We start from the raw sequence: 15,058 nt of genomic DNA, 5'->3' as shown, positions 1-15,058 counted from the left end.
TGTCTACTGATATTACTGCTCACAGTCCATTCTCCAGAGTTACTAAATTCTCCACCCCCTTCCTCAATTCACATGAAGTCTCTGGAGACCAAACAATTTTTTTTTGCCCTGCACAGTTCCACCTCATTTGTGAAATTATATTGCTTTTCTTTATTGTGTACTCTGCTTTAGTGACACTAAGATCAGACTGAAAATCCTATTTCTTTCAGCACTGTTAGCTAAGTTTTCTTTTCCATTAAAGAAAAAATTGGTTTGGGTGAATTAAGTGTTTCTAGAATTGCCAAGTTGCCAGGAGAGCTGCACAAACTTGAACTCTGTCAATTCGCCCAGCTCTAAGTCATTATATTCCATATTACAGCTGCTCTATTATTCCTAAACCCAAACAAAACACTGCCAGACATTAAAAACTGTAAGTACTGTGATCCAACTGGCATCTGTTGAACTAGGGTCCACAAATCTTAAGAGAAAATACAAATGAGCATAGCCTCACTGTAGGTAAATGGAGCTGTTCTGACTTCTACAGCTGAGGGAAGTGCAGTAGTTACACATTTTGTCTGTTACCTGGGGTATAAAAACAAAAATTGATTTGCCATTAGGGAAAGGAGTTGCATCTCATAACTACAAGGCTTTTGCTTCTCTGTTTGTTCCACCACACTTTCAGAGCAGAAGTGCAGCTTGGACAAGCAGAAGCCTTTCCCTAGGCAGCAGGGCTTTGCTCCTTCACTTATTTTCTCAAGGTTTCCGCTAGGGAGAAGCTACTGCTACCAATGGGGAAAGCAAGATACCCTTGGGAGGGTGACAGGGATTTGAGATACTCCACAATGCAGTGGGTGTGACTGCAGCTCAGGTAGACCTAAGCAAGCAAATGTTAGACTAACCAGCTGGGTACCAGCAACCCTCTCATGGCAATAGTCAACACTGTGCTACAAGACCTGTGTTGCAGTTGGCTTTGAACCAACTAGTTTGTAGAACCAGCTAGTTTGAGCACATGTGCAAACACTACAAAGCTCCATGTTGTTATTCCAGAAGGTCCGTAGTCCCTGAAGCTTAACTGATAGTCATTTGCTTTGCCCTCATTTGGAAGGTTTTGACTCTGCTGTTTCTATTCTACCATGAGCAAGGAAAAGGATAAATTAAAGATTTGGTTAAACTTTCTATTGTTCACTTAATCATCATATTACGATAACTGCAAACATGTGTTACTAAGTTAGAAGGCAAGAAAAGAGGTTCACCGGTAGAGAATTTTATGGAGCTTTTTTATCATTCCAGTAGAAACAGAAACCTAGTAATATTACTGAAAAAAACTGTGTGAAACTCTAAAATCACTCTAGCATGCTCTACAGATATGTAGATTAATATTCCTCAGCCTGTGGTCCAAAAGACATCCAAAGATAGACCTCAAGACATTTAAAAAGGATGCATTCGTATATTTGTTAGCACAGACAGATTGGAAAGAACTAGCGGTAATTAAATATTTAAGACTTCACCCCAGTTTTTATTTTGTTGCAAATGAAAATTAGCCTTGGAAAACTGCACAAAGTAGTTATGCTTTCCCACACACAGGAGTTAAATAGCTGTTGGATTTAAGGGAAATAAAATCAAGATGTCTTACCAGGAGCTAATTACCTAAATCCAAGAGGAGACAAAGTGTTATCTAGATCACAGTTTCTCTGTAACCAGGATTTAGCAATAGCATCCTATATGCCCCCTCTACCAACTAGATCATACTGTCTGGGTTCTGCTGGCCCAGGATTAAAGAAATATCACATATTTCTTTGGGGCTGAATCTAGTATTGTCCAGTACTCACAGGATGTAGGGTTCCAGAGAAGTTCCTGTTTGTGTACCTATTGCCATCTTAACTTCGGTTGGAAACCTCCCAGAACTGGAATGAATCACACCACACTTTTCAGATTAATGGCAGCAGAACCCAAACCATGGTGCATTTTTTCCTGCATCCAAGCTGTCTGTTCTCTTAAGTTGCTTTCATGGTCCTTGGGGCATCATCAATATTGCCGTTTATCAGATAAACACCAATATCCTAGTAAAGAACAGCCATGTTGTTTCAGACAATTGAACATTTGGAGCAGTATCTAATAAGCTCATGTGCTGTAATGGCACCAGTATCAGAGAGATGCATAATATCCAGTTAGCTAGAGTTGGGTTCCATTCTCAGTTATATCTTCAGTTAAGAGCAGTTACTAGCAGCCTTGAAAGCAACTATCTTAGAGCATACAGGTGCCTCCATCCTCTACCAACTTCCTAAACCATCCACCCTCATTTAAGCACTGTATGAAACTTTGCACTGTAGATGACAAGCCAGAATAAATCCTCAAGGAAGTTATCCAGTACAAAGTTCCCAAGGGCTGCACTCTGACAAATTCAGTCAACCAAGAGCAGAAGCCCAAGTGCCCAGCCTTCACCCTAAGTTCATGGTCCTTAGCTTCTATATTTGAAGGCCATCACACCTCTTTTTTCAAAGGGAAAAGGACCTGGCAGTCTTATATGATAAAGGCTTAAAAAGTTTTGGCCTTCCATTCCTCCTTCAGTTGTGCGCTAGAATGACTTGACTTGACTTGACTTGACTTGACTTGCTAGAATGACCAAAGAGTTCCTTTGGTTTGTCTAGTATAAGCAAGGAGAGAAGCAAGCCTGAAAGACTTAGTTTCATGAATAAATAGAAAGATATTAAAATATAAGGAAAAGGTGACTGTGTGACCAAATAGGGAACCAATTAATATCCTGGGGACAGAAGAAAAGTTGTCAATTACTTATAAGTGCCACTCACTCACGGGAGAAGATTCTTACCTTGTTCTCACAGTACCTCAAAGAATTATCCAAATTGGTGAATAAAAATGCAATGATCTGGAAGCTGACTGTGTGCATAGAATAATTGAGTAGGTTTGTTTTGTGTACACATGGATGAATCAATTAAAATTATTTAACCAAGGTCAAGGGAATCTGTTGATGCCTGAAGTTAATGAATGAGTTGTATTTGGAGGATAGTGTAGGACTTTTCAGCCGTACTAGTGGATTAAAGAAGTGTACTGTAAGTGAATTGTCTGTGTCTAGACAGACTCCATAACTAATTTTTGAAGTGCAAATTGAGGAATGGGGGCAAGTGATATTGATTATCACAGTATATCATAACTGAAGGAGGAATTGTGTCAGAGGTAATTGAATGTCTCAGCCTAATACTTTCATAAACACAGTCTGCAGTTATCCCATGCACCAAAGATATTGTGTCACAGTAACAGGTTTGGTTTGACTTGGGTAGCTTTTCAATTGCAAGGATTTTTTTTTTTTTTTTTTTTTTTGTGAGCTACCTGCTTATTTCAGTAGAGAAAGAAGTGAAAAGAGGTTGGTGGTTAACAGTTCATTATTAAGAAAACAAACATGCAGATTGCACAAAAGGAAATAATTTAACAGCTAAAAATTACATAGTCTGTGGTAAGATAATTATTTTTCCTTACCCATAATATCAAAACCATAAAAAATCATGATTTACTGACATTTATAATTCCTCTTTGCTGATAGCAGTTCACCACAATCTTATTTCATTTAGCTTGACAGAACTTAGAAATGCACAGGAATTTGGACTAAAAGCTATTAAGTAATGAGTATTATCAGCAGGCAAGGCAATAAACATTTTATGAGTGAGTAAACATGAATGTTGAGGTTGAAGCAAAGTATTTGATTTTTTTCTTTGTTAATAAAAGGGGAAAATTTATCTTTGTCAAAATAAATAGTGCAGACTGTTAGAGACTTACTCTTTCATTACTTTCCTTATGTAATTGTATTAACATAAGATATGATTAGGGATGCTTTTCGTGGAATAGACTGCATTTTTAGGTATTCAGAGCTAGCGGCTTTTCAAGGTGAATCACCCACAGCTTGTCTCAGATGGAAATCCGTATCAAGAGACGTCCACCTCAGATGCTTACTTTTGAAAATTTTGGCCTGTGACTTGCTCCAAAAAGTCTGAGACAGTGCAATCTAATAGACTGAATTTGTGAACTCTTGCCATGGAAGCTCAGCCTAATTCTGGGTCTGGGAACTGGTTAAATTTGATCTGGTCATTTCAGTGAAAGCTTTGAGTTCTTTATCTTTACTACCATGTTTGCCCATTCAGTTACAATTCTGGGAAACATTTCTGTTATACTTGTAGAACCATATCTAAATTTTTAATCCATTAACCACTACTAAAGCTAATATGAAGTTTATGATTTTGTAGTTAATTCTACCTATAACAATGGTAGAAGGCCTAGTATCTTTCTTTGGTCTGTTCTATCTCATCACTAAAGAAAGTTGGTCATTATGTGTGAGAAAAAGAAGAGAAGAGAAGAGAAGAGAAGAGAAGAGAAGAGAAGAGAAGAGAAGAGAAGAGAAGAGAAGAGAAGAGAAGAGAAGAGAAGAGAAGAGAAGAGAAGAGAAGAGAAGAGAAGAGAAGAGAAGAGAAGAGAAGAGAAGAGAAGAGAAGAGAAGAGAAGAGAAGAGAAGAGAAGAGAAGAGAAGAGAAGAGAAGAGAAGAGAAGAGAAGAGAAGAGAAGAGAAGAGAAGAGAAGAGAAGAGAAGAGAAGAGAAGAGAAGAGAAGAGAAGAGAAGAGAAGAGAAGAGAAGAGAAGAGAAGAGAAGAGAAGAGAAGAGAAGAGAAGAGAAGAGAAGAGAAGAGAAGAGAAGAGAAGAGAAGAGAAGAGAAGAGAAGAGAAGAGAAGAGAAGAGAAGAGAAGAGAAGAGAAGAGAAGAGAAGAGAAGAGAAGAGAAGAGAAGAGAAGAGAAGAGAAGAGAAGAGAAGAGAAGAGAAGAGAAGAGAAGAGAAGAGAAGAGAAGAGAAGAGAAGAGAAGAGAAGAGAAGAGAAGAGTTCCATTGGAAGGAACATACAGCAATCATGTAGTCCAGCTTCCTGACCACATCAGGACTGACCAAAAGTGACTGATTACCAATATACCCAGCTTCAATCAAGAGTCAGCAGTAAACTGAAGAAATTCAGTCCACTTTTTGGTATTCACAAAGAGTTGCTGTGTATGTGTGTGCTGATGTGAAATACAAGATGCCTGATATGGATAGCCTTCATTCTGCACTTTGCTTCTTGCCTTAAGAAAATGTGGTTTACCTCTATATGGATTAACAGTTTGTCAATAGTTAGATCTAGTAACGGACTTAATCTTGTCTACAAAGACATATTTCTGAAAAGAGAGTACAGAAAGAGAAGATTGAAACTGCCTCCTGAATCAATCAAGGACCAGTGAGGGGGCAAAACTGGAATTTCAGTGCACCTCCATTTTCAATGCATGGGAATCAAACTACTTTTTTTATTTGCTTGTGCTAAGGATGACTTCAATGTCATTGTTTTACTGGTGTTAGGATGCTTAAAAGCAGAGTATTGTTTTCATTTTGCAATTAGCATTCCAGAATTATTGATGTCAAAGAGAAATAGTACATGCAAGCAGCTTTTCCCCATTTAGCATGAGATTATAATGTGAAGTATCTTCTAGGGGCCAGTGGTATCCAAGAACTTTTTGAATATTTATGGATGTATGATCTGAGTATTGAATCTCTGTCCTTAATAAGATACACTATGAGTTGGGAGATTAATCTCTTACCTTCTAAACAAGTGCCCCAGCCATTGAGCTTCTGGAGATACATGCCAGAGCATTCTACAGCTTTGATCAGAAATTTTAATTCTTTTAATGAAATGTGCTAACTGCAGAAGTTAACAAATAGCTGTGCACTTGCCTCTTAGAGGTAATATATACTAGTCTGTGGCTGGCATTTAAAATACAGTACAACCAGCCTTTCCAAATACATTTTCCTGCTTCACAATTTAATTATTCACTTTATTCTCATCTGCATGTAGGAACCTTTTAATCATTTGGGTTTGAGGGAAAGCATTAATATTGTTCTTTGGTTTTGTAGTGAAATCTGCAAAGCTGTGCATTTCCCCTGGTTTTTGACAAAATTATATATTTATTGCCCTGTTTGAAATTCAGATGCACTCAGCAGTTTAATTTGAGCCCATTTTATTTCTGCATATACCCTGTGGTATTTCTTTATGCTTAATGAATTTCTTTGGAGATTTTTTGAAAAGCTTTGAGATTGACTGCCAGGTACTACAAACAGGTTCATTCAACACTGCAATCAGCTATTCTATTAATGGAATCAATTTGAATAAATTTCTTTAAGTAAATGTTCTAAAAAACAAGAGATGGCATATCAGGAAGCTTGTATCTATTTTGTAGAGATTCTAGTTCAAAAGTAAGATCTTGGAAGATGCAGGATTTTTTAAACTGTTTTCTTTTTTTCCTGTTGAAAATGAGCTTTATAATATGTAGTGCGCCGTCCCTGTTCACAGACAGACTTTATTGCCATTTCAGATTGAGTACATTCCTTAGAGTACAAATAGTTTTGAACTGTTTTGTTAGCTTGAGTTGCTTTGGTAGAATTCAATCACATCTGCAGTATTTCCTAAATGTAGAATTATCATTTCCCCTACTAAATTCAAAAAGGCCATTCCACTGCATTTTTCTCAAGTGCTACATTAAACAGTGTAGCCACTGCATTGTACGGGTGTTCTCTGGGTAGAGAAAGCTGTCATCTTAGGATCTGGGCTGCAAGGACTGTTGGAGTCTAATGTCTGTATGATTAAGTGTTGAGATTAAAAAAACCAGCAGCCAGTGGTTCCTTAAACACTAAGGAGAAGTTGGTATTTTGATAGTCATCACAGACAGTGGTTTGTTTTGTAATCCTGGGCCACAGATGAGACTCTTAAGTGCAGGATTTGTGTCCTGCACAGAGGAGAATTTCTAACACAACTTAAAGGGAAAGTTAAAAATCACCGTTCCGGGAATTTACAGTACCTGACCAGGCTTCCTGTTGCTTTGTGTGCCAGTTTGCAATATATGTGAGATGTAAAGAACACACTGCTTAGTCCTGCTTCCCCTCCTTCACCCAGCATTTTCCATTTTAAAGGGACTACTAGTATGAAAAACTGCTCCTGGAATTCTAATCCCACTTTCTTGTCCTTTCATGCACCAGTTTTAGCAGAGGGCCATGAATATTTTGCAAACCAATAGTTAAGCACCTTTGATCTAAAGGTAATTTGGCCCATCACACTAATGAGGTGATATAGGTAAGCAATTTAGTGGGAACAGGACCTAGTCATATTTTTTGTGGGTAACTATGTACCCACTCTGGTAGTGCCAAAGGTAAGTATACAGTATAATTTGAAGCTGCAGGGAGTGCAAGCAGAGCTCTATTCACTTGGTCTTTAAACAGAATGGCATGAAGGCAGGTAACAAAATACCTTCTTTATGTTCTGTGCAAAAGATTTCCTAGTAAATAATAATACAGAGCTGTCAGCATGCTGGGGAAATGCTATCAGTTCTGAAGCAAAATGTGTTGCAAAGTGATTTAGCAGCCACAGGTGGAACTCTGTTTAAGAACAGAATTCCCTAACACTCTGCCTGACATCTTTTGAGATTGCAGTAAAAATGCCACAGACTCCTAGACTGCTTCTGAACTATTTCAGACCCAAGAGAAATTCTTATATCCCTGAACACCCAGTGAAGGCAGGAGAATTAACTTGTCCTGAAAGGCTAGTAAAGCTCAGAGATGTTTTACAGAGATAGAGTGATTGTTCTTTAAATGTTGCATGGGATACAGAGATTAGAAACACAGGATCTTTGAGTTTATGTTAAATCCCAGAATTTGGAAACTTGAATTTTAATATAAGTAGCAGAAAAGAGATAATTAAAACAAACCTTTTTGCATTAGCATTGGCAAGCTAAGCCAGGCCTACAACTACACAGATTATTAAGATCGTCTAAATCCTGCCTTTTGTTATAACAGGAGCTGGTAACTTTAGTAATTAAGGAGTAGGGGAGATCCATCCTTCTGCAGAGGATGCACCTGTGTAGCAAGTGTTACCCTAATGGCACTGTCATGTTCAGACTGTGAGCAATAGATAGAAATGGGAGAATGTTACCAGAAATAGGTATCTGGTTGTTGTATCTCTGACTACCAGTTCTGATACTTATGCCCAGTACCCAGTTTCAGAAACCTGTAGCCCAGTTTAGAAGAATTCATACATAGTACTTTGAGATTAAACAAAGCCAGTGGGGGCCAGATTCTGAAAATGCTGCATACTTTAAACAGCTAAGAGTGGAAGATGTCAAGACAGCTCATCTTGAAGATGTAGTGAACACTTTTGATAGTGTTGTACCTCACTTTTATCCATAAGAAGAGGTTACAGTGGGGAGCTCTTAAGATAAGCTCTTTATTGTTCGTGAAGCAGCTCATTAATATGGTGATTAGCATCCTAGAGGGATCCCAGGAGGAAAATAATAATTAAGTGTTCAGTGCATGGTTTCGATATTTTACAATAAATGAGAAATACAAAATAAAGATTTTTTTTTCAAATCTGTCCATTCAATGGGTATTGATAAACCTTAATACAGAAGAGAGAAAGGCCCTGCAGAAACAGTGTGTGAACCCCAAATTTATCGTTATGGGGGCACAGAACTAGATTTCACATGCAACCTAATTTCTTGTCATTCTTTATTTCTGAGTTCTTGACTTGGCAACTTAACATCCTCTTTTGTTTTTTTGGTTTTTTTTGGTCTTATTTTATTTTTATGATACCACATCTAGCAGTTGGAATTGTTTCTTACACAATAGTACGTGATACCTGTGCATCTCCCAGAGAAAGACAATTCCACTAGAACTTTTCATGTCTATGTGCTGCAGACTAATGTTTATGACATTTTGATAAATATGTCTGTGTTTCTATTGAGAGTTCCTAGATTTTGATCACTTAAGTGATTGAAATTAAACCTGTATTTAAAAGAAGGCAACAGCTAGAAGACTTGACTTGTTTTTGCAACAGAAATGCTGAAAAGAGTTTTTAAAATATTAGCTATATTTTAAGGAAAAGAAAGAAATCTAAGTGTCTTCAAGAGGGCTAACAGTGATTTACAATGAAAGCAAAACCAAGTAGGCAATAAAGCTTTTTGGACTGGTAGGATCATGTGGAACTCACACAAAAATAGCTCTTCATACAGCTGGAGTACTGCAGTGTCCATGTGACTTTTCCAATGTGTCTTTGTTTTGTCTCTTCTGCCGGGGAAAGCTACCTGCCCTCACTCCTTCTCCTCAGGGATTATCTCAAATTGTAGCAAGTTTGCAAACACAGCTTGCATCATCACTGTGTATTTGACAGTAAAATTATGTGTAACAGACTTTTTAGGTTGGATATCATTTGACTAAATCACCCAAACTCTTCTTGCAAGTGAAACAGCATCAGCAATTGAAAACCGCTCATATGGGACTAGTTTTAATAAAACCACCAGAAGGTGTTTGTTTTCCTAGGCCTGAACCAGTTCTGTATCAGAAAGAATCCTAATAATTCTGTCCTTCAGGCATAGAAGTGTGTCATATTTTGGAGCACCAACTATTAACATGACTAATGTCAATTCTGCCTAACTAAAAGCTGTACTATCCCTTTTACCTCTTCCTTCTTTCTTGCCTTCATTCATTTCATATCAGCATGTTTGAAAAAGAATCTTTGAGGTGTTGTTATACACTGGATTGTTTCCACAGTAACTTTCAAAATAAATGTTTTTATAACACATCACCATAGCCAGTAAAACAAGGTATTCTTTGTACTGCGGTTGTATGTGGGCAACAGTTAGGATTCAAGGTCTTCTGTGCTCATGCCACTATTGCATTTTCAGTGTCCTTGAGTGTCTTGAACTAAAACATTTAAGTTATTCTATCTACAACCTTTTTAACTCAGTCATTAGTGGCATTGGATTTTAGTTCTAGAGGTCAGTCACTGGCCCAGTGTCTTCACTGTGACATAGTTCCCTCACTGGCATCATGGAGACATGCAGTGAAACAGCTCCAGAGGGCCAGAGGGTCCACTTTCTCACCTGTGTTTGTCTCTTTTTTGTCCCTCTGTTAGGAGCTGCACTCTAAAGCTTCCCATGCTTTAGCAGAGTTGGTGACTAAGCTCTTTCTTCAGAACCTGCCTGTTGTGACCGGCCTCTCTGTAAGAGAATGTGAGCTTCTGAAAGAGGAATGGCAGGAGAATTTGGTCCCTCAGCTGGAGAAATGGGAGACCCACCGCCAGAGACACTGGAAACTTTTCCAGGAACAGCTATTGCAAGAAAAAAAAGTAAGACCCCTATTACATTCTGGGATTCCAGGGTCTAAAAACAGGGATATAGAAAAAAAATTATCAAGGTATTTATCTGTGGGGAGTATTTTGTGGGTAAATATACAGCCTGGGTCCAGACACAGATCCAGACTCAGGATAGACAGTTTGACCTGCAGTATGGAGTGAATATGTATGCTGTGTGTGTAGACTTAGAGGAGTTGGAGAGTAATTACTGAACATCTGTCCAGAGTGTTTGATGGCTTTGTCAGCACATAAACATTTTTTGCAAGGCTGCTGTCTGATGTCCTCAACTCTTGAACATCTACAGAAACAGTTTAAAAAAACCTTAATCTGTTCTGTTTGGCGAGTGTACATATGAATACAGTTTATGGGAAAGGAGACTTTACAACAATAAATATTTCTTAATCATTTTTATGTGTTAATACTATAATAATTGGAAACATATGGTACACACTTTATATAAAACTTATTCTTTACCCTGAGAAGGTGAAGAAATACACATCCAGCTTTCGTGCTCTATTTGTGCCCAGCATAGAGGGCATTGACACCAGAGGAGAAAAGCAACAACAGTAAATGCAGAGGCAGGTATCTTCAGCATTAAGGTGGAACTCAGATGTACCTTCAATTTATTCATGCAATGCTATGTCTCAGTTAACACTGTTTTGAAGACTAACACAGCTTAGTCAAAGAATGACCTTCTCTATACAAAGGTGTGCCCCTTCCCAAATATCAAGTGTGTGCTGCAACGTATGGAATAATTGGAGCTTCTTAAATAAAAACTTGGCAGAGTTAATTAACACAGACAAAATCATACTTTTCCCTAGCCTCATGCTCCAAAGTGCCTGGACAATCCAGTACGTGGTTAATAAGGTACTTATTGAGTCCCTCATTATTACAGATTTCTACAAGGTGTTTTAACTTTTCCATCCACTCATATTTACGGTTCTTCCGTAAAACCTCTGTGATTCAGAAAACTTTGGGCTTCCTACTAAATCTGGTAGAGTGGTTTGCTGACCAGTGGTTTTAGCACACCCTTGGGAATACAAGAGTCAAATTATTCATTGGATTCTCAGCCATTTCCTTTTTTTTTTTTTTTCTCTATTTTCCTTAATCTTATACAACATATATCATTTTATATTTACTGATCATTTTGTATTTTGTAACTCACCTGTTATCTCAACTGTTTCGAAAAACAATTCTGCTTACCTCTTCTGTTTCTGTGTCACAAGGATATCTAGCAACCTAAGCTAAAAGATACTTAGAACTGACCACTGATGCCAATGAGTCTGCTCACATGCTTTAAGTTAAGGGCAGGCATTTGTGCTTTCTAGGACTGCTGGCTGACATTTAGTGTTTGAATTTGGCATACCTGTAGCTGCAGTGATTATTGAAATAATGTCTAAACTCAGCTTTTTTTAACATTGCCCTGTTTTATCAAGGATTAGATTCAATACCTGATTTGGCAACCTTAAACCTGTAGATTGCTGTTCATTTCACATTCACCAAGGGTTCACAAATTGCCTGTCTATTTACATGAATGACCTGAGCAGCTTGGTCTAGTAGGTGCACTACAAGGATGTCTCCTAGTGCATGGAGCCCAAAGCATTATGGTGGTATCTGCTGTCATTAAAGACCACAGTCAGAGAAGGAGGAGGATCTGGTGTGCAATTTATGATTAGTCTCAGGAGTCAGAGTGCATATTAGGACACCTCTGCTCTGGTCCCTCCCCTATCCCATGGAACCTCAGCCATTGCTCAGGGCCAGAGAGGATGTTGTTTAACAGCTAGGAGACTCTCCACAGAGAGGGAGATCTTGAGTCTGAAGTTTTGTTCCAAAAACACTGTTTATGCTTTCCTCTGTTACTATCATTTGGCACAATATAGAAAGTTGACTTTCCATCACTTTCAGTGTATTGTAGTATTAATAATATAAAGCAGATGGCTTCCTAGCTGGGGAGGGAAAAAAAAAAAGGGTTTGCTGGCATAATTAACAGTAATTACTGAGCTATAGAGGAATTCATTTAGCAATGACAGAGCTCCCATATTGGTCTCTGGGTCACCAGCACTGCAGTTGGGCCTCACTCAATATAAAAATTTCCTGAGTGACAGACAGAGCTGTCCTAAGGATGAGTGATTCTGTGGGATAAATCCCTAGAAGAGACAAGGGTTTCCCCTAGTGGGAAAATCTGTGATTCCTTAAGACTGTATTCTTCGAAGGAGCTTAAGTAGCTTTTTTAACTTAATGCTTGTGGCTTTTTGGAAGTGGATGAACTAAACTGGAAAAGAGTCTGCTATACCTTCAAAGAGAGAATGCAAGGAGATAGCTATTCCACCAAAGCTAGGCTGTCAAAATTTCCTGGATCAACAAATTTGAAAAACATCACACAACTCATTGTTTTACATTCAAATGCAAAGTGCATTTCTTGGCCCTTTCCTGTTATAAATGCAGCAGTATGCACATTTATGCAATAAGCTGACACTTGTTTCCTACAAAAAGGAGCACTTAGTTTCCTCCTTAAGAAAAGAAGAAGAGAGATCAGACACTTGTGACAGGTGATCATGTCATTTAGGAAATCCCATAGATGTTACAGTGCTGAATGTGTCAGAAGGTCCATAAATCAACATCCATATTGACAGGCCTTTTAATTTATCAGGCATTTTCCAGCAGGACATATGTATTTCATTTGCCTCTTGATAAATGTACTATACTAAGAGTTACATAGTCACCTGCTTTACAGACTTGGGAAGTCTTAACACCAGAAGGCTTTTCACCAGGGTATTTATTTCACCAGTGTGCTTTTTAAGGTGGCTCAAAAAGTAATTTTTCCCATTTACTTGAACTGCTTTTTTTTTTTTTTTTAGATTATCTTTCCTGACATGTATACATTGTATACCTGTCTGGAATATTATGTAATGTGGGGGAACAGAATCTCTTTTACAATTGAAAGGAAAAAAATCAGTTTCATATTTAACTTTTGCCTTGTATGCTTGAGGATGTGAGTGAGGCAAATGAGAATAAATGACCAATGAAAATAAATTTTGAGCATTTTCCCACGTAGCCCCTACCTCATGATTTCTGTAGATGAGCTCTCCTGCCTGGGCAGTGGTTATGGGGAGCAGACTGCTGCACCAGGCTGAGGTACTTGCTTGGCATTCAGTGTGCATCACACTCCATCTACAGGCTGTTAGGGAGAAATTGCTTTACTTCGATTTCCTGAGAATCTGTGCTAAAAATGTCAGACTGAGAGCTGCAGAAAAAAGAGTGAGCTTGCTCAGGTCTAATTTACTGTTGTATCTGAGATCTAATCAAAATATTTTATGGATTTCATTACCTACCAAGGGCATATTCCTCAACTTTATTGCCAGAGAGTAATACTTAAGGTTAGCAGTGCTCCAGAAAGTCTTGTAATGGACTTGTTGCCAGGTAGCAAAACAGCGAGAAACTTACAGAGAAAAAAATGGGCTGAGGAGTTGTCTGTCCATTCCCACATCGTTGCCTGACACCCAGAAAGCTGAACCAGCACCTGCTTGCCAGTTTTGACATGGTGTCCATTTTATCACTTTCTCTTAATTTTCTATGCATTTTTTCATAGTGATTGGAATGACTCTTCTTTTCAAGGAGCCAGGTATTTCTCTGAGCTTTACTCCATTTATGATGCTTTTGTCACTGATTTTACTGGTTAAATGCAGGAATCAGAGAGCCCAAGCTCTCTTCCAGCTGCTGAGTCTGCACAGCAGCGTCATTGTCTCTGCTCTGTACTGGCCTGTCTCTGAGCAAAGTAAGGCCATTCCCAAGAACAGGAGAACTTTGAGAGGTGCCAGTGCAGCACAACACCTGACCATTCCACCTGGCTTGAGTAAATAGTTGTTTGTTTTTCTATTTTTCAGCAATATTAAGATTCAGAGAGGATCTTTGCTGTTGCATCTGTGCCTGTGTGTGTGAGTTCTTATAGTATTTTGGTGGTGGAAAATACGTAGCCCTCCCAGCTCATCTGAGTGAGCTGTTGAAGTAGTGCTTCCAATGAAACATACAATAGTCTGTTCTTGTTCCCAGCTGATCCTTGCCCTCTTGATTGTCTTCCTAATAGCCTTTTTGAGACAAAACACTGGTTTAGTATTTGGTCCGAATCTCAATCTTCCTTATTTTTCATCCCATCTTAAACGCGTAATAGTCCCCCTCCTTTCCTCTTTGTTCTCTTACTGCTTATATGGCTGATGTACTTCTGCTGTTCAGTTTAATAACTGTGTGCAGGTGTATTTTTTGCTGTATTCTCAGCTTTCCATTGGTCTCAGGGCGGAGAAGAGACCTTTTTTAGATTCTGCATACAGCTAACCTTAAATGCACTTGCAATGGAAAAGGTGACTCATTCTTCCCCTTTAAAAGTAAGTCTGTGTTCACCTTTGCAGAACTAGGCTATTTCTGCATAAACAGAAGAAAACAACAACTCCAGTCCCTGGCGTTACGATTCTGAGTGTCTTTTTGAATAGGATATAGTGATAGCAACAGAGGTGTTAAGTTTTAGTTTCTTGGCTGCAATATTGTGTCATTTATCATTCCAGCTGTAATTCAGAAAATGTCTCCTGTCTTCTGTGTCTTGGTGATCAACATCAGATTTAAGCTACAAGCTGTTCAAGAGTAAGTGTGCAGACAGGCCCTTCAGGAGCAACTTCACTAACTAGGTCTCCAAAAATGTTGGGAAGCCACTGTCTGAGCAACAGCCAGTCTCTCACTGAAAATGAAAATACTTCTAGAAAGTAAAAGGTCATTTTCAACCTTTCTTTTAACTGCTGAAAGAGACATCAAAGTACACAATGTGATAGGTTTACTAAGCATATGCAAAAAGGTGTGAGACATTAGGAAACCATATCCACAGAGGTGCTGA

At 38.4% G+C, this 15,058-nt stretch overlaps 1 protein-coding gene across 1 annotated transcript in view; it reads left to right on the top strand.

The window, feature by feature from the left end:
- Positions 1-15,058, top strand: part of EVC (EvC ciliary complex subunit 1) — a 42,881-nt gene that overhangs the window by 12,835 nt on the left and 14,988 nt on the right. The window contains exon 7 of the mRNA XM_010177676.1: positions 9,961-10,173. Within this exon, the coding sequence (XP_010175978.1) occupies positions 9,961-10,173 (213 nt within the window). The remainder of the gene's footprint in view (positions 1-9,960; positions 10,174-15,058) is intronic.

Source organism: Antrostomus carolinensis, unplaced genomic scaffold (assembly GCF_000700745.2).
Source record: "Antrostomus carolinensis isolate BGI_N321 unplaced genomic scaffold, ASM70074v2 scaffold1991, whole genome shotgun sequence".
In the NCBI taxonomy this organism is placed as follows: Eukaryota; Metazoa; Chordata; class Aves; order Caprimulgiformes; family Caprimulgidae; genus Antrostomus; species Antrostomus carolinensis.
Note: the sequence above shows the minus strand (reverse complement) of the source record. Positions and strands in the feature narration are given on the sequence as shown.